At 49.6% G+C, this 27,145-nt stretch overlaps 1 protein-coding gene across 10 annotated transcripts in view; it reads right to left on the bottom strand.

Moving 5' to 3' along the window:
- Nucleotides 1-27,145, bottom strand: part of AGAP1 (ArfGAP with GTPase domain, ankyrin repeat and PH domain 1) — a 529,933-nt gene that overhangs the window by 247,943 nt on the left and 254,845 nt on the right. For all 10 annotated transcript variants that reach the window (XR_012016792.1, XM_072796790.1, XM_072796783.1 and 7 more), the window contains 2 exons: nucleotides 25,922-26,077; nucleotides 19,085-19,177 (listed from right to left, as the gene is read on the bottom strand). Coding sequence is in view for 9 of the 10 variants with exons in the window: in XM_072796790.1 (XP_072652891.1) it covers nucleotides 19,085-19,177; nucleotides 25,922-26,077 (249 nt within the window). In the remaining variant the exon portion in view is untranslated. The remainder of the gene's footprint in view (nucleotides 1-19,084; nucleotides 19,178-25,921; nucleotides 26,078-27,145) is intronic.

Here is a 27,145-nt window from a genome sequence, read left to right as displayed (position 1 = left end):
GATGGCCCAGGCCAGGCCCACCCGCCTGATGTCGCCACGGAAACCTCCAGAGCCGGGGTGGCTCCCTGGGCCTCCCCACGGGCTCTCGCTGCTCCCTCCTGGGTGGGCTCCTGGCGGCCTTCCTCGGACACTCCTGCCGCAGCCCCCCCCCACCCCCCCGCCACGGCACCTGCCAGGCTCCGCCCTGCGCACTCCAGCGCGTCCTGCTGCTTCCAGCGTCCGGGTAGGTCTGTCACCGTAACCGTCACTTCCCACAGTCCCTCCTCCGGCCCCCAGCACACGTCCCCTCTCCACGGGCCCCAGCCCTCGGTCACGGGTGCCCCACGCTCCGGGCTTCCTGCCCAGCGCGCTGCCAACTCCGGGCGCCGAGGGGAGCCCCCTGTCCATCCCGCAGCTGCCCCGCAGCCCCGCACAAAGCCGCTACCCAGCACGGCAAGGACGGAGGTCCTCATCAGGCTCCAACACCGAACCCTCGTGCAGTGACCGCCTCCTCCAGAGGAAAAGAGGCAGAAACGACATCCCTAGTCTGAAAAATTACAAAGCGTTTATCATCAACACGAGAAAAAGAAAAGTCTCGTCAGCATAAAAAGCTAACGTCATGACTGATCTTCGCGGAAGGGCAGGGTAATGACCAGACTGGCCACCCCCCGGGACGCTCATGAATTACCTGAGGCATCAAGCACCTACCTGGCCACCACTGACTCGGATGCCATCGTGGCCCCTTCTCGCTCAGGGTTCTTATTCAAGTTAGAACTTGGTTAACACAACACAGGATCTCCGTCCTGGGAAGACTCCCGCCTTTGGAAATCAAGGTGATGGACTGCCCAGGCTGCCTCCGTGATATAAAGGACACGAAGAAAATTACTCCTTGACCAATAAAATGGAATTCTGACGAAGGTCACAAGCGGCCCAGTCTCCCCTTCAGGAAATAAAATGCACCATCAGTAACAGCCTGGCTAGGATCGGTCCTACAGGCCCGACGGACGGGACTGGCCAAGGATGGCCATGCTCTGGGGCGAGCCCTGTGGCACAAGGAACTCTGGAGAACCCAGGCTGTGGAGAACGTCCTGACGCTACCACCCCACCTGCCACCCACTCCCTGTCCCAGAGGTTGAAATACCAAGGGAACAACAGAAAGTGTCTCAGGTTGGCCTCTGCACATCAGTGCATGAAACTGCCTCTTGAACCATGACACCTGATCTCTAAAACTGCAGATCTGGGCCTCAGAGCAATGGAGTCTCAAGACATGGGTCTTGCAAATGAAGACACATGCTCCGCCCTCTCTTGGAGGTTCCAGTGCCAGGAAGAACAGTGAAGGTGCTAGGAGTCCTGACAAAAGGGCCCTGTCATCCTGGCGTGGCCCAGCTCTGCTCAGCTGTTCGTCTCCCAGTGACACCTGAGTGACATGTGGACCTGACAGTCCTGGAATGCTCTTTGGGAAACTAGCTTAGGTGAGCAGAAGCTCCCAGAATTCTCTCCTCAGCCTTCCACTCTTAGGGCAACACATTCCAAAGGAGACTCAGGCCTGGATCCCTCCTTGGACTATCCCCAACTCTCCATCTCCAGAAGTCTATCAGCTGAGGCACACATTCTACCAGGCAGGTCCTCATGGAGCCTCCCAAGAACCTTCCAGAACAAACGTGACTCTTGGGAAGTCACATAATATCTAAACCCCAGCAATACCATTTCCAAGCTGTGTGACGTTGAGGAAGGGGCTTAATTTCTCCAAGCACTCGTTCTGTTTGTAAACTGGAATTATACCATTAGCCACATAAGGTGGTTGTAAGGATTGAGATTTTTTTTCCCCATTCAATAAATATTTATTGAGCATCTATTGTTCTGGAGGCTTAGGATATACCAGTTGCCAAAAAGATGAAAACAACAACAGCAAAAAATCCTGGCCTTGTGATGTTGTGACACACGGATGGGTAAGGCCCAGGTAACAGCATCCATTGGCTCTTATTTGATTATTCTCAAAGTGTTTCCTTTTCTGGCAAATCTTGTGTCCAAGGAAGTACCCGTGTTATGCCCATTACTTTCCAGAAACCCAAGAACAAACCAGAAAACACTTGTTCTCAAAAAAGGCAAAAATTCAGGATGGTTATCCACACTGACCTTCCTTTGGGATACTTGTCGTAATCCTGCCAAACGCCCCAGACCTAGTCCTCGGGACCCACGGCAGCCCAGGCCTTAGTCCCGGGGAGGCCTCCTGCACCCGGCAGCAAGCTCACTGAGCCTACCTGCTCCAAACCTCCAGCTTCCTCAATTCCTTTTCCTGACGGCCTCTGCGCTCCCATACACACTAGCAATTCCCCAGCTGGTCCTCTGCCTGGTGGCATGGGACACACCCCTGCTGAACACCCCCTGCTGAACACCGCCTTCCATTCCTGAGGCTTATGCTTCTCAAGTATCCTGAAAGTACAGGCAAATGATTTTTTAGGGAAATCCTCCACGACAAACCTTGGAAGTGTAATTCATCTCCTCTGACAGGATGCAGCGATGGGCTTATTCTTGGAGCCCGCAGCTGGTGTGACACCCACTAGTGACAGCTCGCAGAGAGCGGGAGACAGGGGTCACGACTCCGGACACTCCATTCTCACCCCTCCTTTGGGGGGCTGTGGCAAAGCATCCTGGCAGACTAGAGAACTTTTAAAAGTCATTGATAAGGCTCATTAATGTATCAAAATGTCACCTACTCAGTGTGAACCGTTAAAAATTATTAGTACAAGGATTAGTAGAAATAGTCATTAAAGTGCAGAAATATCATGAAAAATATCATGGAGAAATTTTCATCACCTTGGAGCTTCACGGCCAGCCCTCACGCCCTGCTCCAAATCTCCAGTCCTGCATGGCCGGAGATGCAGCCTGTGGCTCCGCCTGGGGTACTCAGGTCAGGGCCCCGGTAAACAAGCGAGGTGACCCAGTGGAACAACAACTTGGCTCAAATATTTGGAGACAATCAGCAATTTAACTAAGGACAGAAAGCACAGTCCAGCATAAGATATGCTTATGAAGCTGAAGACAAAAGTCACGTGCATATTTAAAAAATAAAGGTATAGAGCTGCGTCCTTGCAGTCTCTCAAGGGGATGTGTTCCTCTCCTCTGCCATTGGGGAGAAGCCCAATTCAAGCACAAAACTGCCCGGGGTTGTGAACTGCCCCCCGCCCCCAAGCGCCCTACTCGGGGGTCAGTGATGAGACCGATGGGGACCTGGTGCTGGATGCTCTCACAAGGGAACCGCCATCCACGCTGCCTGAAAACTCAGGGCAGGTTGATCTAACTCCACCAAGGCTGGGGGCTTTGGGGGAGCGGGGCCTAGAAAACAATTGCTTCTGGGGTGGTTAGCTAAATTTTGGTCATTTTGAAATAACTGGGGGAGGAAAAGTGACACAGATAGGTATCTCCCCGGGAAGCTTCAGGAAGTAACTTTCAAGATGCTGAGTTCTAGGAGAAAACCTTTAAAAATAAGGTACGGGGGACTGACGCAATGGGTATGGAATTAGAAATAAATAAGACCACGGCGTACGATGATGAGGCCGGAAAGGCACCCGTGAGCCTTGGTCAGGTACCAGGTCTGCCCAAGCAGCATCTCCTGGCAAGGAGCGCGCTGCGTCTCAGGGGCCCCATCGACCAGGAGAATATGAGAATGAGGAAAACACCAGCCACCCCATTTACGGGCGGCGAGAAGGAATGTGTCTGGAGCGCAGAGCACACGGAGTGTTCCTTCTCCGTCCACTGACGCCAACATCCAGCCAGGCAGCTCTTCGTCAATGGCCATGCCCCCCAGTAGCCCAATTTAGCACGCCTCTTCTGTTCCCGGGTGAAGCTAGATTTGGGATGGTTTTCATTTTTCGGGATAAACGTTACTTTTTACTGCTGTAACTTTGTACTTTTTAATAGAGACCAGGCTAAATGCAAACATCTTCCCCTTTTCCTAACTGAACATAAATCACTAGCTACCATACATTTTTAAGAGCAGACACTGAAACGAGCATCGCTGCCTGGAATTGAGCAAAAGCGTGATGATGTTTTTAAAACAAGTAGGAGACGGTGCGGGAGGGCAGCAGAAACAGACGGGCCTAAAACTATGGTAGCGGTGTTGTCCGAAAAGTCTCCGATGTTCCCTCTTGGCCACAGGCACAGCCAAGGGATGCAAGCAATGTGTTCTTCACCGTAAAGATGAGGCCAGCGTGCTGGCAGCTGTCCCAAGGGTGGTCAGGTTCTTCTCTGAAAAATCCAAAAGGACAACAGCTTCTGCCTCCTGCACGGAAGCAGCAGAAATATGTGCGTGGATGCCAACGTCATCGCCCGTGTCCGTCAGCCAGCAGCAAGGAGAGGGCCGCCCCCACACGGGGAGCCCCCGGAGGCTCCCCCTGCCAGCCTGGGCCTCACGGCCGCGCCTCTCGGACCCACCGCTCAATCTCCACGGGAGAAACGGGTCTCATTCTCTTCCAATATCATTTCCAGGAGCAATCTGCACTTTTCTACAAATGGTCTTTTGTATGGTTATTCTTGCTGAATTGCAAACAATAAGCCTTTCATCAATCAAGTCTGCCAAATCTCCTCCACTGTTGATAATAAAATGAGGGCTTCCATTAGGGGGGAAAAAAAAAGAAAAAAAAAAATCAGAGCAACCTCCTCAAACGCAAGACATAAAAACACACTTCCTTTTTGCGGAAATTATCCAGTCTCACGAATGCACGCACTGGTTACCTTGATGAGTACACATAAAACAACAATATGCTGGTTGTAGTTAAGGCAGGTATTTTTTTTTTTTTTTTGGTTCTGCAAATATGAATGTGAGCGGTCTGATGTAAGGATGTATCTAATCTAAGTGTGAAAAATATTTTCATTGCTCTGGGAACAGTCACTGTTAACTGGATGCAGCAACAGAAAGGGGGGGAGAAAGAAAGAAAAAAAAAAGGCAGACCCAAGGGAATTACCAAATCAATTAACAAGTAATTCAGGAACTAATTTCTATATTGCCTCTTAGCACAAAATTGTATCTTTAATTTCTCCTGCAATAAGCATCTCTGTGATGGTCCTAACACACACTGCCGCCGTAAATGAGTTTACAAGGATCTCTTTTTGATTGGCTCTACGACATTATTTCTTCACAGTTCAATGCTACTGTAGCCAAGTGCTCTGAAATATTTAATTATCCTGGTAGCTACCAGTTACCAATTTGCGAGACCCACAGTGAGTACAGTACATTTTAAAGAACTAGTAATCAACTAATTAAAACCACAGTGAATTCCAGATACTCCAATTACAAACAACCGCTGTGGAATACACTTAGAGGCTCCCTGAGACCGGGGAAGGCGCTCTCGCGGGAGGCCTGGCTGTACCGTGGAGCGCGGGTGCCGCCAACCGAAGGCCCCTGGGCGCCTGGCTGTCGCCCTGTGCCTGGCTTTTTTTTAGTACAACCCAGGAGGGCACGCTGGGAGCTCGGCAGTCCACGAGGCCATTAAACGCGAAGACGGCGTGTTTTGGAAAGAGGCACAGGACGAGGGTTTGAATCCTGCCTTTGCCTCTTCCTGGCTTTGGGAAATCCTGTACTTGAGCCTCAGTTTCTCATCTGTAAGGCGTACGGAGTAGCACCACAGCGTCTCGGGGGGCGGCTGGGGCCCCAGGGAGGATGCTGGATAAAGAAATCCCCCCACGGTGATTTGTCCACCCTTAGGAACCAGATCCTTCCAAATGCAGTACTTTTTACTGCATATGAGGAAGAGTCCTCATTTTTACAATAGGTGGATCAAACAGTATGGAGAAGGGCCCCACTGAGAACGAATGGCCAGTCACAATACAGTCAAGATGTGTGCAAACATTATTTATCTCTCTACATTTTTAAGCCTAAGGAAGAAGGAAATGCCCAGGATGTTGGTGTTAATAGTGGAAGGAGCAATGGCGGGAGCATCTGAAAGGATGGGACCTGGATCGTGTCACATAAGGAGGGGTTACCCTGGGCAAGTCATGTAACCTTCTCAGGATTCAGTTTCCGTAACGTGTAAAAGGTGGGCCTCCTCCAGCTTTAGAAACAGCACGTTTATTATGCTAAGTCCAGTATGAGCCCCAGCAGAGCATGTGTTTATTTGGGCAAAAAATGGGACACTTGGAGAGAAAAAAGAAAACAAAAACTTCTTATGGTTAACACATGGAATTTGTATATATTAATACGTCACATAAAATATATGTGTATAATACATACGTACGCGAGTGGCCATGTCTTCATTCTCTAAGATAAATTACTTAACAAAAACATGTGAAATCTCAAGTAGAACTTCAATTTTCACGAAAAAAGAAAAAAAATCTGCAGGCAACCTGGGAGGCTCAGTGGTTGAGCGCAGGTCTGCCTTTGGCTCAGGCCCTGATCCCAGGGTCTTGGGATTGAGTCTGTCATCAGGGTATCCGCAGGGAGCCTGCTTCTCCCTCTGCCTATGTCTCTGCCTCTCTCATGAATAAATAAATAAAATCGTTAAAAAAAAGATCTGAGACTAAACCCAAGAGATCTTGCTTTGCAGGAGAACCTTTGTGAAGCTTCCTTCCTGCTTTACACCAACCTGACATGGCACCTGAACCATAGAGGTGCTGGGCGCTCGAAGCATTATTCGCTCCTAAGATCCGCCAAGAACCTACCACGTGCCCACCCTTCGAGGCCCACGGCCTCCGGTTCCTCTTGAGTTTGCAAACTGCTTCTCCATTCTCACCAGGTCCACTCACTCCCAATGCTCACAGCTCCTCCTCATCCCAGGGCTCCTTCTACCCCTCCTCAAAGGCCCACCAACTTTCAAAATTGTCCTCACTTGCCCCTTCCCTCCAACACAGGAGGGAGGAAAGAAGCAGGCACTTCCATTAATTTACCATCTAAGAGCAGTGAAGATCTGAAAATGAAAGAAACTGCTGGAGGGGAGGTCGGTAGGGGGATGGGGTCACTCACTGGTGACGGGCAGGAAGGAGAGTGTGTGATGTGATGAGCATTGGGTGTTACATGCAACTGATGAATCACTGCACTCTACCTCTGAAACTAATAATACACTATATGTCAATTAAATTCAAACAAAAATTTTAAAAAAGAAAGAAGAACATTGGGACAATCTTAGCGGTCCCTTCAGGTTGTGAGATATTTTTGCATTGCACTATTACGATCAGGCCAGTAAGTATTTAAAGGTACTAGTATATATAACTACTGCTCTTGCAATTTCCTTGGTTAGAAGAAGCATTTCATGGTATTTAAGACTTCTAACTCCCTCAGTATAAAGGAGGGGAAATTTAGCTTTGCTCTATTTACACACACGTACACGCAACTGTGCGGCACCCAGGGCATTTTATCCAAGACAATGTGCATTTATCAGAAGGAAACTGTCTTCATCTTTTAAGACCTACTTATTGAATACAACTTACATCATTAAAAATATTTTTACAGACCACCAGCATGGTCTCTTAAGTATTTCCCCAAGATATCCATCCATTCATGGTCGCCAGAGGGAAAAATAATCCCTTCCAACAGGGAAATCTAGCAGACCCTACTTTCACCAAATGGCCACGGTGACCGTGACAGTGGCTGTCACATGCCCCCTGTCGAGGGCACCGAGGCACCGAACACCCTGTGGTTCTCTAACCCAACACGCGTAACCTCGAAGGGGTCCCCAAGCGGCAGGCAATGCTGAGGGGGGCTGTCCAGTGCTCCCGCGGCATTCCCGAAACGGCATCAAGGTCACGGAAGGTAAGAGAGACTGCAGAGCAGCGTGAGGGTGCAGGTGACCAAGGGGACCAAGCGACCCCGTGCAGGCAGGGACCCTGGGCTGCACCCGGGGATGGAGCGGAAACGAGGCTTGCGGTGGAGCTCGGGGCACCACTGTCGCCGTCCTGGCTGTGATTGCTGCGGCCCTGGAACCGCTGGCGTCAGGCGGACCTGGGCGCAGGGCGTGTGGACTCTGCACTGCTTCTGCAGCTTTTGCAAAATTATTTCACAACGAAGAGTAAAAAATATTACAGTTCTCCTTTATGCCCCACCTCATTTCTTGTGTTCCTACTCACCCAACCTTAAACCAAATATACAATTATTTTCACGTTGTGATTATTATACAGTTTCAGGCTTTCATTTAATATTTTATGACCCCCTTTTCACACCTCTCAACAGTCTCCATAATGAAAGTTCTAGAGGCTGTCTACCCTAGCACGATTTAGTAACCATCACTAATTTAATTCCTTGCTTGTTTGGGACAGCAGTTCCTAGGATTTTGATATTATCAATAATTCTGCTATGAATATTTTTGTACACTGAAGATCTTCTTTCTCCTTTTCTCTTGGTGAATTATTCCTCTGGGATAAATTTCTAGCAGAGAGATTAATGGGCGAAAAAGTGAAGAGATTTTTTTTAATGTCGGTTATGTACTGCTAGATTACTCTTCAAGAAGACCAGGCCAACTTTTGGGGACACGGCAATCTGCTTCTAAAACTTTCTCTTTAAATTAACTTTTGCTAAGAGTAGGATTTGATCCTACTAGGCTTTGCTAGTTATGATCCTAAGTATAAAACGATTTCTCATTGTTTTAAGTTTCTAATACTTTAGATATCCACAAAGAAAGGGCAAATCCATCCACGTTTATTTGATTCCTGTGGTTTTTCATTTCCAAATCATCTCTTGCAGGTTACTTATAGCCGCAGTAGTATGTCTGTATAGCAGATACATTTATAGATCTCCATAAAATTTAATATATTTTAAAAATAATATGAATCCTCTTTCCACAGAATAACTTTGTGAAGATTAACATATTCTTGTTTTTAGCACAAATTATAGTCACAAAGGCTCTGGTTGATGTAGAATGAAGAATAGGTGATTATAAAAACAGTCCACTGTTTAAATTTTTATAAACAAGGTACATATGAAGATATTTACTTAAGTGGAATTTCTTCTGTATGAATATTGAAAAGTAGCAGAGCAGTTTCTGAGGAAATCGATTTCTGCAAATGATTTTGGTCACTGATAATGGTTTGATTCTTTGAAGGTTAACAACTGTACCTCTCGTGTTTTACCTAAATGTAGCACTCTATGTACGTGAATCAAAATTAAGTGTAAAGAACACTGAATTAAAACTTATTCCACTTTCCAAAAATATTAACAACGTTGAGTGCAACTTCTCCAATGGAACACACTCTTGACAGCAAACATGAAACTTTACACTAGCGACCTACTTGGTCTACTCGTGTCCCTGCTCAACACCGCAGGAGAGGAGCTCTGCCCACGAGCCGAGCACCCCTCCAGAAGCGTGTGAGCACACGGGGGGGGGGGGGGGCAGATGCACGAAGGATGCACATGCTGATGATCATCAGACAAAAGGACAGTAAAATCCCAAGTCCTGATGGAGTGTTGCGGGAGGGAGGAGGGAGACAGACACATCTCCTTGAGGACAAGGTAAGTTTTTCTGGAACAGAAGGCATCTGACTTGGGGCCCAAAGACAGGAAAATTGTGACAAGCACAGATTAAAGGGACCCATACCAACCAAGGCTAGGAGCCACGCGTGTTCAACGAGGGAAGGGAAGACGCAGCAAGTGACCAGATCAGGTCACAATCTCTCAAGAGCCAGCCCTGACCGGCCGGTCAACCTCTGGGTCCTGAGGCACACCACCACGTGGGTACCAGTCAGCTTGGGTGCCAGACAACATGCATTTGAGGACGGCCCCCCATGAGGAGAAAATACCATGTACTTGATTTCTGATCTGGTTTGGAAAAGATAGTCATTGTAAGCATGGATTAAATTGGGGGAATAGGGCAGGGAAGACTTTTCTAGAAACATACTCTACAGGACTCTTGGATTTAAATCCCAGCTCTGACATTGGTTAGTGCAGGAACCTCATCTGCTGTAGGACTTAGCCTCCCTAAGCCTTGGATTTCCCATCTGCTGTTGGCAGAAGGTGTGCCCGAGCTTGGCAGAGAATTACATAAGGTCGTGGGATTGAAGCATCTAACAGTAAGCGATGCACAAGAGACGCTCAGGAAAACGGCCAGCACGGCTAAGGTAAATCTAACACAATCATCATCTGGTTAACTGTGCGGACGTTTTAAGCAGGTGGAAAAGTGAGCCAGTAAGTACAGCAGACTGTACGTCTCCCTGAACTGGGGAAGTCAAGGTTTGGGAAGGCCCTGACGTGTTGGTATTTTTTTTAATGTGTCTCCAAATATAACACATATATATTATATATATGTTATAAAGTACCTACGAGGTTAGGTACTTTATAACAGTGTCTAACTACGAATATATTTCCCAAGCCTAAACCCTTCCATGCCCATTTTGTACTATTTCACCAAATCTCTACATATTCAATTACAGCTGTCTGCTTTGATACCAACGGCTTGAAGACCTGGCCATCAGGAAGTCCGCTGGAAAGAAGTTCCTTTGAGAGATGCAGGAAAGGTAAGGGTGTTTTTGCCACGCAAAACTATCTGATAAAAGCGTCACTGCCTGGGGGGCGCCTGGGGGGCTCGGTGGGTTAAGCGGCTGCCTTTGGCTCAGGTCATGATCCCAGGGTTCTGGGATCCAGCCTCATGCTGGAATCCGTGCTCAGTGGGGAGTCTGCTTATCCCTCTGCCCCTCCCCCAGCTCTAACAAATAAACAAAATCTTAAAAAAAAAAAAAAAAAGCAAAGCACCTCAGTGTGATGTCTCTCCTGAGACAGGGACTGGGAAGACTCACAAGGTCACCCTCTCCAGCTCTGGAGCAAGCACCAAGTACGAGCGCGCTGTGGGCTGCGGACCCCCGGGGACACCCGACGCACAGGCTGGTAAGGCCCCTGGAAAAGTGTCCAGTCCAGCAGCCAAAAGCCCCAAAGAATTCCACTGTTGCTGCTTTTATACCAAACGTGAACTTCGGACGGCCAGGGTGATTCTTCCTGCTGGGAGGAGAGGAGCTCACTTGTTTTCTAAACTCTCTATTCACAAAGGACAAAAGCCAGCTTGGGAGAAGTCCTAGTCTACGCTCTGTGTTCTCACGTGTGGAGAAACCGAGTCCTCCAGCAGGAACTACTCAAAGCAGCAGAAATGAAATTAGACTGGGAATCTAGGATTTTCCCGGGCACCTCGGAAGACCTGTTTCCAGGCAGTATCTGCAACGTGTGGACGGCGGTGACGGGTTTACAGCTGCCACTGGTCACCTGCACGGGGAGATCTCTGCTCCCACCACACCTTCCGTTCAGTCATGACAGGTGTTCTCTGGGCCTCTTCTCTTCTACCCGGGATAAAACACGCAGAGCTGTGGCTTTTTAGCACAGTGACAGGGTAGCTAAACTTGTGGACACAATTGATTTTTGGGGGGTTTTTTGGAAGGCCAGGAGCCGTGTGTCAGATTAACCCCAGAACTGCAGGGACGTGCTGAATAAACACGCTTTTCCTGGCCTTTCCCAGCTGCAGGCCTGACATTCGCCCACGGTCCTGAGGAGCCGCCCCTGCGTGGGAAAGGAACCACTGAAATCACAGATTATTTCAGCTTTTCTTTTTAAAACGGATCTGAAGGGTGTCTGCTGCCGTAACAGTTACAAAACGCTCTGCACAGAGAGGGAGCTACATGCTTCGTGAAACGATGTGTTGCCTGAGTCTTAACTTCAAAATTCTCACTTTACTACAACTCAGGAGGATATGGGCTAAGACCCTCAAATCAGAACGTTCTGTGCGTTTCTTATCCAGTACACGGAGCCACAACAAGTAGGTTCTTCCGATTCTCAAACGTACGGGCAGGAACACGGCGGCCTTACCTTGAAATATTAGGAAGGCCCGAGGCAGAAGGATATTATAGGGGAGATGGCTGCAGGTGGCCCTTGGGGTCACATGCCCCTGAGCTCCTGCCCCAGCTCTGCTATTAATTAGTCCCACGTTATGGGCTAAATTCTGTGCCCCCCAAATCCAGATGCTAGAGCTCTAACTCCCGGTGTGACTGTCCTTGGAGACGGCCCTCGGAGCTAATGGAGGCTAACTGGGGTCCTGAGGAGGGGCCTGTCCCAGGGTGACCAGTGGCCTCAGTAGGGGAGGAAGACACACCAGGAGAGGCCAGCCGAGGACATGGGGGGAAGGCAGCCACACGCAAGGCAGGCGTCCTCACCGGAAACCGATCCTGCTAGCGCCCCGACCCTGGGCTTCCAGTCCCTAGAAATCAGCGTCCGTTGCCGAAGGCCCTGGGCGGCGGTACTTTGTTCGGGACGGCAGCCCCCGCAGCCTGACACACCGTGTGACGCTGGGCAGGTTACTTTTTTCTTGAAACTTCCTTCATTTCTCGAAAGGAGACAGTCTCCGGTGCTCAGAAATAGTAAGTGTTGGCGACTGCTAACGCTCTGATGGGTTAGAACTACCCGTCATCATACACCCGACGGGATAAAGCGGCAGGAGGAGGAAACCCTCGGATTAGGGAGCACGGTGGCGAGTCGCTCTACACAGGCAGGGCTGCTCTGGTGCTTGGTGCCACTGCCAGCAGGTGCTGTCCCCGGGGCTGGGGGGGCCCGGAGCCCTGAGCTCTGTACGGTCCTAAGTCTCACACCCCTTTGCTGCTACTTTGTGGAGACACGGCCCAACGCCCCCAGCTGACACGGGGAAGCCAACACCCCTCCCAATACCCCCTCAAAGTCAGCCGGGGCCTTTGATCACGGGGCACCCCAGCCTTCAGGCTCCTCGCACCCCTCCTTCCTGCTTGGCTGCTCATTCTGTCCCCCACTGCCTCCTCCTGTCTCCAACCTCCATGGCCCTCTCCCTCCTCACCCCCACACCTTTCCTGAGTCGTAGAATCCACCGATCCTCAGCTCCTCAGGCTCCCAGGGTCCTCCCCCCTCAAACCTCCATCACCACACTCATCCACCAGGCCCCGGTGGTCACGGGGTAGGGTCTCCACCGTGCGTCTGAGCCCAGCCTGGCTCACCGTCGTCTCCTGTTTCCCTGCGCCGCTGGCGGGGTGCCCAGCGCACGTCTACACAGGGGAGCACGCGACTGCTACAAGCTGACTGCGTCTGCTAAGAAATAATGCCTGGAACAAATACCCTATTGATTCAACCAGACACAAATAAACTGATTTCAGGCCCGCGTTAGCTTTGGGGAATCTTCCTCTATTTTCGAGTGCGCTTGTGTCGCTGAGCTCGTGGGGAATTGGGCTTCACCATCACTGCTGAACTTTTAAAGAAAATAAACAATGTTTTGCTGAAATGAATCACTTAGTCAGATATTATCCCAGCTCCTGGATTATGGATACACAGAGGACACATTGAGTCTTATTGGAAAGAACATTATGTCTGCATGGCAGTTGATAGTGTACAAAGCGCCTGAGCGCACATGGCTTTGTATCACCCTCCTGCAGCCCACGCCACCAAGGGAAGTAGCATTTTAAATTGCTTCGCAGATTTATATTTCAATGACAGATTCTGTATTTTGGTTAATGCAATTTCTTCATGCACTTTGTTTAGACCGTACCATCGTCCACCTACGCTGCCAAAGTTGGGGTCCCGGGGCGGTGAGGGTGTGTGTGTCCTACTCAGTCCAAGCCGGACGACTGTCAATTCCTACCCAGGCACCCAGATACTCTGAATTGTTTTTCCAACGACAGTATGATATTTGAGGAGTCAAATTAAAAGCCTGTGATGCACCCACCTGACCCATTAAATTAATAATCGTAATTGGCTGAGTCTGTCGTGAACCAGGCCAGATGCAATCCTCTCAGGGAGTCGTTCACCCAAGTGAGGTAAATTAGCTTTCAGGGCACTGGGGTCCACGTCAGTAAATTATCTGCTTCTGGGGAACTAAATGGGCCCCCGATGCCCGGGCAGAGCTGATTTGCCACATGGGTGAACAGCGTATTCTCAGGGCGCCTTTGGCTCACCTTGGCTCCTCTGTGGTCAGGCCTGACAGACATGAGCCATGGGGCTGACACCTCGCAGACGCTGCTGGGGGTGGGGGGTGGCGGGGGGGGGGCGGTGTGGGGCTGTGCTCCTGGGAAGAAGAACACAGTGCTCCTCTCTCTCTTCCAAATCCCCCCCCCCCAAAACTGCAGACCGGACTTCAACTTTGTTTCCTCCGCAAAAGCACTGGCTGAAGCTGACCACCCATGACCGGAGTCAAACTTGGAGATGCTAAAGTTAGCGTCATGAGGTAGTTTTTGTTCCGCTGGCGCCACACCATCCACCCCCACCCCAGGGTGATCCCAGGTACCAGACAGCACGGGTCAGGGCCTACGGTAGGCTGGCCGAGGGGATTAACTCCAGGGGTGTCTTTCACTTAATCGACAATTGCTTCTTTCTACTCAGCTGAGAATCAAAACCACGCACCACTTCAAACAGTTCCTGGGCCTGACGGTGGAGTGCTACCGGAAAGTTCCACGTGGGTCGGCCCTTCGGCTGAGGGCTTGGGAAGGGTTTTCTGGTGGCTTCAGGTGGTTGTTGGCAAAGTATCTGCTCTCCCTGACTGTCCCCTCCAGAGGGGACCGTGACATCCAGGTTCGAGGTCAAAATTAAGGCTTAGAGACAGATGTTCTGAGGGCACGTCACGGCCCTGGTGTATCGATGGGGTATCCATCCCAGCCTACGTGTGCAGACCTCAGCCTCGGCGGTAACCTCGCAAGCCCGTGGAACAGAAAGTGCTCAGCCAGATGCACACACGAGAACCAATGGCCCGGTGACTCCTGAGTGGCCACCGCAGCAGCCACCATGCACAGGTGGCCCACACACGCCTCTCTGCCTGCCTCTCGTCAATGTCCACGGAACTAGTTTCTCTCAAAATACCACCCAGTTGATGAAATGGATAAAAAAAAAAAAAGCCTTCAGGAAGCAGGAAGCAGATGCCGTGTTTTGCCCATAAATCTCTCTAAAAGTTCACGGTGAGGCCTGCTGGCACCTGGAGCTTCTGTACACAAATGGGCAGGCGAGGGCCCCCACTGATGACCGCCACAGGCCCGAGGGGCCGCCGTGAAGGCAAGGGGTCCCTGCCGCAGCCCGACTCGTGGGGGCGCCGTCCACTTCCAGAACCTTCCGTCCTCACCATCCCCGGACGCCCGCCGCCTCCGGGCCCACGGCACACATGGGAAGGGCGGTAAGGCCGGACGAACGCTGGTGGCCGGTCTCAAGGGGGACGACCAGCCTCCCACGCAGAGGCAATACATGAAGCAAAGACGGTATTTTTTTTTTTTTACTCTTCTTCATTCCTTGGAGCCTGGCCGGAGACGACACACGCCAGTGAGGTGCTCGCGTGTCCGTCCCGCCGAGGACAACCTGGATTTTCAACTGTGTGCGCACGACGAGGGAGGCCAGCCGGCCGGGATCTTAAAGATTCAGAAACACCCTGGCGTAGGTCACGAGGCGGGAGGCGAGGTGAGGCCACCGGGTCGGTGTCTGCGGGGCGAGCGCGGCGGCGGGAGGCGGAGGCGGAGGCGGCCGGGAAGGGGAGAGGCCAGGGCTGAGGCTGTGTATCTGTACCATAATATAGAGATTAAAAAATGCCAAAGGGAAAGAAAGAAAGGAGAGCACACAGCTGCCGTCCCCCAAACAGACCTCCCATCTGCCACCCACGATTTGCATGTCACCTTCTCCGGGCTCATTTGTACTTCATTAACTGCCATTGACTTAACAAGATTTATGCAAATGACACCATAGGAGCTCCCTAACTCCCACTGCAATCAAGTGATTATGTATGTACAACTCTCCACAGCAATGAAAAATTAATACGTGACAAGCCCACTCGCCGCTGAGCCGGGCCTCTGGCTTTTTTTTTTTTTCCTTGCTTTGCTTTTTAATTTTTATTCGAACAGACCTTATCTTATTAGTAAAAGAAAAAAAAAAAAAAGAAAGAAAAGAAAAAATAGAATTCTCTGAACCAATTCTCCTCGAAGGCCCCGAAAGGACAAAAAAAGGAGAGGTGGGCTCCGGTCCTCAAAAAAAAAAAATGAAGTGGTTTTGCAGAAAATCCATGATTTCTTGATGAGGGATTTTTAACTGGGGAGAAAGGGAAGAGATGAAATCCTTGCCTATCGTGATCCAGCTGGTTCCCACGCTGGCAGAAGAGAGAACTCTGCTCTCAAAATGAAGCAGCTGTAAGACGTGAGCAAAACATGGTTAAGATGATCCACCAGAACGCAATCTGTACAAACGTGAGTCTGGCCGTGGAGCGTGTTGAAGACCTCTGGGCCTGTGTCCTAAACCAGCTGCTACGAGATTCCTGTGAGGAAGAGGAGGGAAGAGTCTGCAATGATCAAAAACACTGGCTGGTCCAAAACCCAGCACCAGCCCCAGGAAGGTCGCGGGGCTTCCAGGACGCTTTCTCTGCCACCGGGCAACGCACCCATGAGCCGGGGCATGGGGCTCCCAGGCGCAGAGCAAGCCTTGAACGTGGAAGAGCCTGTGTGTGAAGAGCCGGGGCTCTGTGCCGGGCAGCAGGGTGCGTGGCAAGGGAAACCACGGCGGGCCGAAGCGAGCCCTCCCACGCTGGGGCACAGGAGGGCGGCTGCGTGGTCCCCGGAGAAACGTGCTGTGGCTGGCCGTCGTAGCAGTTTCTTCTACACAGGCAGAGGGTACCCGTCTGAGGTCAGGGCCCACGTGTTTAATTTGTAACACGTAACTTGCCTTCTAAGCTTTCTGAAGGCTTCTCCCCAACAGGCCACGGAGAGAGTGCAGGCGCTGGGGCAGGGGGCTGAGGTCTGGATCCTGGCCCCATCGCTTCCTAAACGGCCTGGTCTGGATGCCCACCTTGCCTGGGTTTCATGCAAAGCAAGGATAAAACTGCCACCTTATCTGTGGCAGTGTGGAGGGTTCAAGGGGACACTATATGAAAATATGTTTCCTCAACAGCAGTGAGCATCGAGGACGTGCCAGCCATGGGTTCCTTCCTCTGCGGCCCTGCTCCTCGTCTCTGCTGCCTGGAGTCACCATGCGGGGAGGGTTAGGAACTCAGACTGTCTCTAATGATCTCGGATCCCTTATAAACACGGCACACACGGGCGTGCAAGATAAATCTGTACGACTATCTGTAAAAGCCCACATCAATCCCTGCAACCCACAGAAAGGCTCCAACAAAGGTGCCCTGAGCATGACTAATTGGGAAATCCAGTTTTGCTGGAATTTAAAAAAATTCTCTCTGGCATCTTCACATCTTGGCATTTCAAGGGGCTCTGATGATCACACAGGGCCCATTTCACAGATGAGGAGTCCGAGGCCTAGATGGTCCTGCCACGGGGGACTCTGATCCAACAGGTGTGCACTTCTGGGAAGGAGTCTGCCTGTGGCTGCCCGTGGGGGACAAGGAGCTTCGGAGGACAAGGAGCCATGTTTGCTCCTCTACCATGATTCATCGGGAAATCAGACCATAATTTAGATTTCGACGAGATTATTTTGAACATTCACAATTGAAAGGCTTCCAAAGACTGGATAATACTCATTTTACGCTTGATGGTCAACTCCAATCGGCACACATATTGAAAACCCAGCCTGCAAAGCGGGCCCCCTCTGCAGATGAGCAGGGTACAAATTGAGTGAAGGTTCCAATTACACCAGGGGCCTGCCCAGCCCGGGTGGAGGGCGGCAACCTCCTTCCCCCAATTGACAATAAGCTTGAATTAAGGACAGTCTAGAATTAAGTTTTAATATTCCCAAAAGGAAATGTCCCCGGACCAGTGTTTTAAATGAGAGAAAAGGAGTCAAACGATTTTCATAATTCCAGTCGAAACAGCATCTACAGAAAAACCACCCATTAAAATCACCTTCGGTGGATGGTTTGGTGTATAAATAAAGGCAGACAAAGAAAATAATAAGTAACTACATGCATGGACTTGGACAGTAACAAAACCACTTCAGAGGGAAGATGTCACCCACCAGCAAAGAGGAGGGAAGAGGATTTCTCCCAACGGTGCCCTGAGCTAGTCCACACATCTGTGGCCCGGGATCCGAACGTTTCTGGAGTCCCTGCTCCGGACTCATCCAAGACGCCATGGCCCTCTCCAACCTGTTCCCACACGTCCTCGCTGAAACCGCCAGGCCCCTGGCTAACACTGCATTCCTGCTGGTTTCAGACGGCCGAAGTTATATTTGTGCACAGACTCCAGCCCTTTGTAAGGGCGGCCGGTGCCAACCCGAGTTCATGGAAAACCGTCTAGGTGCCCGCAGTGGAAGCTGGCAAAGAGCAATCACCCAGAGGGACAAATTGGTCACAGCCATGTTCTCAAGAAGCAGAGCTATTATCCTGCCCACAGATTTTTTTTTTTTTCCTCTCGAGCAGAATGCACTCTAAATCAATTGGACTTCTTTCACAAAGTAAAAGATGCTATTTCCAAGAGCCACAGTGCTGGGTCGAAGTCTTTATTTTTATTTTCCTTGGAACTATAATAGCAAAATACATCACGTGGTTTCCCATTTTACTTGAGACATAAAGTAATTTGGTACCCGGTTTCTGGGCTAATGAAAACCTATTCCAGGCTAGCAACATAGGCCAAAACAAATGCTTGAATTCAAGTCCTGTTGTGTAATGAGGAAGTTTAATTAAGGCCCCACATTACAGCTGTAAATGTTCCTTTATATAATAAGGTCTAAATGAAACTGAACCTAATCAAAGTTACAATTCCTTCATTAGCAAATTACAAACAAGAGCGCGCAGCTGACACACCGGCTATGATTATCACAACTAATTGCCTCGTTGTTACAAACCAGCCTGAAACAGTGTTCAGATGTCCGTCTGCGAGAGCAAATTAGGGCCACATCGGGCTATTCCTGTGATCACAAGGGGCTCTTGTACGGCGATCTGATTTACCCCTGTCGACTGGCGGCCAGCGGCCCAATCAAAGCCGAGCTACAAAGGCAGCCTTTGAAGCCAGCTCAGCCTCGAAACACACTCCATATGCAGCGGGCAGACTGCACTTCATTAGATCTGTTGTCACATTTTTCCCTCTTCTTATTCTAATGATCCTATTTTAATACACACAGGAACCTCTTCTAATTGATGTCAAGTGAGTGACTTCTACATTCATCAACAGAACACATCAAACAAACCTTGGCGCGCGAGCCAGCATCATAGCAAGGAGAGACCGAGGTGTGTCTCCAGCTCCAGGAAGGGGAGAAAAGGGGGAAGCAGCGTACCTGTTTAATTGGGATGGCTCGACCGCTCCCGATGCTGTCCGCTCGGCTTTCCAGGCCTTTCTTCTCTTTGTCTGGGTCACTCCCTTTCCGAGACTGCAAAGCAAAAATAAAGTTAGCATTTGGGTAAGGGCTGCGGCTCGCGGATCTGCAGGCCTGCCCTTCCCCGGACAGCTTCTGCGAATCCGTACGGAGAGGCCGCGGGCGAGGTGGGCAGGTGCCCGGGCGCACCCGAGGAGCAAGCTATTAGGTACTTGGTTTCCACCGGCCCATCGTTTTACGGAGAATTTTCTAAACTTTTCCCCCTACTTTTCCTCCGCAAAATTATCTTTTAATTCTTTTTTAAAGAGCTCAAAATTCAATCACTAGGAACCAATGGACCGTATAGGAAAGTAACGCCCAACAGGAAAGCAGAGTCTCAGGCTGCCGTTAACCCAGCCGAGGAGAAGAGGCCTCCTTGCGGCTTGTAGGGGAAACCTATCACAGAAGTGCATATGCTGGCTTAACGTCTGAAGGATTTTTAAATTCTATTAACGGCGGAGCTGAACAATTTAACAGCGTACCCTTCATTCGTATCAAGGTGCCGTTAATGGTTTTGGTTTTTTATTTTTTTTAATTGCTTCTGGGTGGTTAAAAAGCAGCACATTCCAAGTCAAACTAGCATACCATGCCACAGAAAAGAACAAAGGGAAAAAAAAGTTGAAAATCTCTTTTTCAACGAAACTCGGGGTAGAAGGAGAAGCCTCGTCTGCCCAGCGCGCAGGACGGCCTCGGACGCCGTGTGGACCGCCCGGGAGCGGGTCCAGCGCACGGCCACTCCGGGAAGCGGAAGGAGGAGCACCCCGGCTCGGTCTCATCTCCGGATGGCATGAGAAAGTGTGAGCACAATGATTTTCTGACAGATTTATTTTATTATGAGAGAAAGATCTGAAACTCGTCCTCCTTAATAACTGTGCTGACAAGTGACAACTTCACTCCATTACTTTTCAATGGGAACATTACTCACGCAATATTGAAAATGGAGAAATATTTTCATGTGCTTTTCAAATCTGAGATGATATATGAAATGAACAGACTTCGTGGTGTCCGGTGCTGCAGTGAAGAGCTAATGAAATCCAGTTTCAAAGGGGTGTGAGACAGAGTGGCGGATTTTTTTTTTTTTTTAATATTAAAAGGGGGCAGTGTCATGGGGTGTGCGAGAGAGAAATCCCCACGCTATAAACTCAGATGTGGCACTTCAAAGAGCACGTGTGCTCATTAGGAGACAGGCCGCTTTGAGGAGGAAAAGAGCCGACATTTACTGAACACCTACTATGTGCCACGCACTGTGCACTTTTTTCCTGAAGGATGGCAGATGCCTGGAATGAGGCAACAGGAGAAGAAGAAGCAACAAGCAGGACATTGCAGAAAAATGTAAGACTGAGTCTGTCCGTTTGGGCTAAGAGGAAACGGGAAACGGGAGATACCAATTCCTTGTCATGGATTTTAGCTACAGGGTAGGGCTCACTTTTCTCTTTAATTAATTCTTTAATTAATAATGTTCAGTTAGAGCTACAAAACAGCCCTCAATCCTCCTTTCACCACATTGTAATGCACAGGCAAGTTGGAACTTGAGCTTTTTGTCTGTAAAATAAGATTCGAAGCTCCCAGTGATAACATTAAAAAAAAAATATATATATATATATTTTTTTTAATCCATAGGGATCATTAATGAGATTCTTGGAATTTGATGAATTCCAAATCTCCAAACTTGAAAATGCACCTTCATTATTCTGTGTTAACCAGAACAATTAACAAAACAAACATAAAGAAATTAACATCTTCCTCCAGGCAGCACGTCTGCCCCCACGAGTCCGTCTGCTGTCCAAGCAGGGCTCCCCAATTCCCGGGACGCAGGCCGCCGGAGAACCCAACTCAGTGTCCGATCACACACTCTGACGTGAACAGCCCTGAAAGTTAGGGAGACGTCACCCCAAAATGGCAGAGAGAAATCCCCCGATGAGCCTGGGGCTCTGGTGGGGGAGGCTCAGGGTGCGGATGCTTCAGGGCAGGAGCCGGGCTGAGCTGCTTGCTGGTCAGGAGGGCCTGTCGCACCTGCCACCCAAACGGACACCCAACTACCCCCGGACGCATGAATCTGCAGGACGACCACCCGAGTCTTCCACCAGCTTGGGGACCACATGGCCCATGGCACGTCCTCCAGCTCGTGCTGACACCGCTCCGTGACACCCTCTGGTACAAAGCGGCGTGTATCATGAGTGACAGTGTGAGGGGACCAGCCAGATGTGCGCAACTGTAAGCTAACAAGAGCTGACCACGCTCAGCACAGGGGTCAGCGGCGAGCCCAGGGAGGGACCCCGAGCCTCACCAACACCGAATACAGAAGAAAGAGAGGTTAAAGACAGTCCCGTTATCACCTGCTCCTCTGCACAAATGTTTACCCTCCTCACGTGAGGCAAGAAGCCACGGAGGGACACCCCATCAACCACCTGTCCACGGCACAGGAGCCAGGCCTAAGGAGCCCTCGCCACCAAACAGAAGCCTGCTTTTCCCCCTCCGACCCACAGCTAGCCTCTCACTAGGACACCCTGTGACCGGACCCGTGACCTCCTCCGCCACAGGCACTGCTCACACGGTGCTGCTCACACCCTAACCCTGCTGCTTCATTTTCCCGGTGAGCTCCTAGCAGTCTGCACAGTGAGGCTCCTGGGTATGCCCGGCTCCATTTCATGCTATCGGTGGGCATGCCAGGGGGAGCTTTTAAAGGGATCATGGAAGTGACAGTTATTTTAAAGTCTGACAAAAGGCAAAGTAAGGCAGTGCCCGGTTACGGACACGCACTACAGTTAAGCTTAAGATGTGGATGTGGATGATAAACACCAAATTCAAGGTAATGCTGATCCTCAGGTGCGGGGGCGGGGGGGGGGGGGCACTGTATTCAGGAGGCACACCTAGAGGGCTTGACTTTTACAGAGAGGTGTTATTTCTTAAAGTAGCAGCAGCGGCCACAGCAAAATGCAAGTGTTTGATGAGCTCCAAGGTCAGTATGTACATGTTTTTTTTTTTTTATTCCTATGTATGAAAATATTTTCTAAAAAAATTAAAATAAATTGCTATAAACCTAATAAAAATTAAAAAATAAATTTTATTCACATGTACATTTGGACAACTACAGTAAATTAACTAGCCTAAGAACCTATATTGTAAAACCAAAAATTGAATGGGCATAGCCTTTTAATATTTTTCTCAAGACAATGATTCTTTTTCAAAGAAATCAGCAAAATAAGATTATAATGTAGTTTTTTACTAATTCCTACTGCAAATAAAATTTGCTACTACAGGGATCCCTGGGTGGCGCAGCGGTTTAGCTCCTGCCTTTGGCCCAGAGCACGATCCTGGAGACCCGGGATCGAATCCCACGTCGGGCTCCCGGTGCATGGAGCCTGCTTCTCCCTCTGCCTATGTCTCTGCCTCTCTCTCTCTCTCTCTCTCTCACTGTGTGCCTATCATAAATAAATAAAAATTAAAAAAAAAATTGCAACTACAGAAGCAACATTAAGTTTATTCTAATTTGTGATGAGTGCACTTTGATTTTTGTCTAAAAATGTGTATATATGTAAATAAACATCTGGGACTGGGAAACATGAGCCCAGAGTGGTACATTACAGGTCTACTTTACAAAATTTATAAGCGCAGTATTTGAAAAATGATGTGTGTACTACTTAATTAACTCTGGCCTCTTCAAGACGGTCTAATAAATAAGGTGGACAGTGCCCCTTCGTCTGGGTGTTACGGTCCCAGCCTGCATGGATTTTTACTCACTAGGATTGTTCGGCATATGGCACATCTGTCCTCCTCCTAGACACTTTTAAATAAATACACATTTCCCCAATTTAAGCCAATAATTACCAACAATTGCCAGGGATGAAGAGTCTATGAATTTTACATATTTAAGAACGGGCAAACTGGTAATAATGAGAATTTAGTTTCTTAATTGCTACAATTTCAAAATTAATTTGCCTCTTCTCATTCCTTGGATGACACTGACATCTAGTGGAGTTCATATTTCTAAGATCTTTAGCTTAAAAATACCCACGCATCACCATCAACATCACCACCCCACCACCGTTTTGTTCAACGTCAAACCCAATAATGACCCACATTTGGGTCCTGCCCAGGATTTTACCCTTTTTCCTTAAACACCATGACGCAAACACACTGTAGTGTTTGCTTCTTTCATAACTCCAGATTTCTGTCCCCGTTAAGAACAGCTGCACAGCTGGACTCAATTTCTAAAATGGTTTACTCTCAAACTGTTTTCCAACATTTACAAAGAGAGTAAGTGGGGATAATGCACAGGTCCACAGGCCGGCTTCTGCATTATTAGACACGTTAATTAAGACATAATTAATGGGGATTTTTCAGTAACTGTAAGGATGAGTTTCTCTTGGCTCCAGCACCTGCCCCGCCCGGCCCGGACGGTTGGGGTCCTGGCCTCTTCTCGGATGCCTGCACAAGGGTACACTCACTCGCACTCGTGCATGCCCCCAATTAGCAGGAAGGGGGCCGCTTATCCCTCACTCCTCTGTTCTCCTCTTGCTCCTCCTCCTTCTCCGCAGACAGCAGAGGGAAAGGAAGTATTTATTAAGGAGTTAATATTATTTTTGATTCTTCCTGCCTTAGAGTTTTCTCCTTTGTAAGTGATCTGGGTGGTTACAGTTACCAATGGACAGAGTCTGGGATAATATTTTCCGGCACATTCCAACTCCAGAGCCACCCTTTAAAGGGTGAGAATGGGGATGTGTGCAGCTCTCTTTATAACCAGCCCTATTTTTAAAGATACTTCCTGGCTTCTCACCTCTATCCTGAGAATAGAAACCAAAGCCGATGACCAGTACATGAGGCCCCCGGAAGGTGTTCTTTCTTCCCACCAGGCCCTACAGGTGTGGCACAGATGAAGAAGCTTCCCTGGTCCATGTTAGAAACCGTCACTCCTCCCTGGTATTCGGGCATTCTGCTCACTGCCAACCCTCTCCGCACCTTCGGGAACTGGATGCTCAGGTCCACGAGTGACAAGTGAGCACAGAGCCTGTCCTGCGGGTGACACCTCCCCAGCCGAAAGGCCCTGGCCTGGGTGCAGACCAGTGCTGCCGGTGTTGGGCGAGCTGGGAATTGCCATTACTCTTGGCATGTGAATAATTTCACAAAGCCTCTTAGGTCACGTATGATTTCATGACCCAATCACACATCCACCTGTGTTTTGTAGAAAGCTGAACACCCTCCTCCCAGTCAGTCACACGGTCCTACAACTGCTTTGGCTCAGGGCTGTCAGAGATCCCCTTCACAGCCACAACGGTAATGATGCAGAATGGAAATCCAGGCCACAGAGACCCTTTACCCCCACGGGGGAATCTTCCAGAAGCACCACTCACAGAGAATGCTGTGGTCTGGGTCTGGTATGTCCGGTCCTCACTCTGCATCCCCCAGCTCTGCGTCCCCAGCAGCAGCATCTGCCGGAACCCACGTGGCAGAGGGCACTCGGCAAAGGAGAGGGCTGGTCAGCGGCAGATCCTGGCAATTAGGACTCTCCGACGGGACAACTGCCTCGAACATGGTGGGAAAGGCGTGGGGGTCTCCTGGCTTGGCAGCCACGTACAGCAACAGGAACACCCTCTCTGAGTGAGGCAGCAGGTCAGCTGGGGCTCCCAGCCACCCCTGCAGAGCCCCCCTCAGTTCAGGATGGGAAATCCTGACTTATCTGCTCCAAGTCAGCAGACACCAACCGAAAGAAGTCCAACGGTTTCAAACAGGGTACGACGGACATGAGGGGCCGGCGACCCCTTGCTCTATCGCTGACCTGGGCTGGGGGCATATTTAGGGGCAACCCCAGCTTCTACCCATGACGGGGCTGGCTCCCAGTTGTGACAACTCAAACGTTCTCCAGAAACTGCCAGATGTCTCCAGGGAGCAAAAGCACTGGTTTAAAAGCATATACTTCTAATGCACAGGCCTGGTCCCAGGAGGGAAAATGTTTTCTGAGGTCAAACGATTCCAGTCACATGCCAGCAGTCTTGCCTGCTGCTCTGGGCTCAGCCTCAGAGCCGCTCATGACTGACTGGCGATGTCTGCTGGGTGTGAGGGCAGGGATGCGGTCGGAGTATGTTTGTCTCCTCGCTAGTGCAGGGGTTCTCTGCATCCCAATCACCCAGGAAGCTTTTAAAAATTGCACACGCCTGGGGTCCACGTACAGATTCTGAGTTCATAAACCTAAGCCCAGAAGGCTGATCTATAGGCAATGTAGAATGCTCTACAAATGGCTCTGAAGAAAAGTCCAAGTGGAGAGTCTCAGGTCGAAGAGCCTCCTAAAAAATACTGAAGGCTCCTGGCGCCGAAGCCAATGCCCCTCACCCCCACACCCAGGGTAAATCCTCAGGTGCCCCAGCCCCAGAAGAGGGTATCGAAGGGGCTGATTCATCCCACAGGGAGGGTTAGAGGCACACGCTGGGAATTCTGGCACAGTTTTGTCATCTTGTACCCAGAGTGACAAGTCGCTTGCTAGAGACCAGGACCATCACGAGATAATAAATACCTTCGTACAACCCCTCACTCTTCATCTGCACACACGTACCTGAACTCCCTGTGCCCTGAGAAATTCACGTTTTACTCAGTACCCAAACCTTTGCTTCTCATAACTCTGTTAGACTTCCACAGAAATCAGTGCTACGCTCGTTAATTTAGTCTGGGTTCGAAAATAACACTAAACCATCTGGCAACTAATAGATGGATCGTGATTGAGGTTTTCTGAAATCACTTCAATTTCTTCCCAGGGAAGACACTCACGGTGAAAAGGTTGGAGCGGCGCTTGGACTGCTTCCGGACAGGTGTGGGCGTGTTGGCAGTGGGGGGGACGTCGATTCGCAGTTCCTTCTGGCTGGTGCTTGGCGTCGACGGGACGGAGGAGGAATAGTCGCTTAAGCTCCCGCCTCCATTACTGGTCTGGAACAATGAAAAACCAAGGTTTTATTAACAATGGACTCCAGGAACCTAATGTCACCACCTTTGAGGGGTCATCAGGGACAAGTCAGCAAGTCACACTGAAGAGGTGCCTGCATGACAGGTCGGAGAGTCTCTCTGCCTTGGCTAGTTGAAACACTGGACTCATTCTAGAAGATACCAATCATCTTGTATAGTTGTTTTTTCTAAGAAAAGTCACTTGAGGAAAAGAGGTCTCTGTCATTCGATTTAGTAATTGGCAGGAGTTAAACTGTCATTCTGTTCAGTTTCCTCTGAAAGATGAAGGGGTTGGCTGAACTAAATGAGCTCTACAGCTCCTTCATGGCTCTAGATCAGATGCGGAAGGAGCCCTGATTGGCTCAATAGAACCCAACGCATGCTCTGAAAATCTGAAAACTTTGGGAGACATTTAAAGATTCACAGAACATGAAAGACTCCTCCAGTGGAAACATCCACATCCTTGACTCTACCTTCATAGGCTCCCACACTGTAAAAGCAATCACTTCCGGACTCCCCTGAGGAAAACAAAAGCAACCCTACCAAACCCTCTCGCCTTTGAAAAAGTCCAATATTGGGCAGCCCTGGTGGCTCAGCAGTTTAGCGCCGCCTTCAGCTCAGGGTGTGACCCTGGAGATCTGAGATCGAGTCCTGCATTGGTCTCCCTGCATGGAGCCTGCTTCTCCCTCTGCATGCGTCTCTACCTCTCTCTCTCTCTCTCTCTCTGTATCTCCCATGAGTGAATGAATAAAATCTTTAAACAAAATAAAAAGGGTCCAATATAACGTTAGCCTGCCCAAGAAACGCTAATTGAAAACATGCACAGGCAAAACCCAAGTCAATGGTTTCCTTAGCAGGCTCTGGGTTTGGTTCTTCAAAGTGACAATTATTCTGTTTGCTTCCAAGTAAATAATTTGCCAGAATATTACTCTGGAAAAATGGAAACTAAGGGAGGTGGTAATTATAATTGAGACTGCTACCAAATTTAAGCATATAGGGGGATTAGCTGCTCAGGTTTACCCACAACCATTCAACCCATGAGCAGACCAGAAC

Source organism: Canis lupus, chromosome 24 (assembly GCF_048164855.1).
Source record: "Canis lupus baileyi chromosome 24, mCanLup2.hap1, whole genome shotgun sequence".
In the NCBI taxonomy this organism is placed as follows: Eukaryota; Metazoa; Chordata; class Mammalia; order Carnivora; family Canidae; genus Canis; species Canis lupus.
The sequence above is the reverse complement of the archived record's forward strand: the minus strand, read 5'-3'. Positions and strand labels throughout refer to the sequence as shown.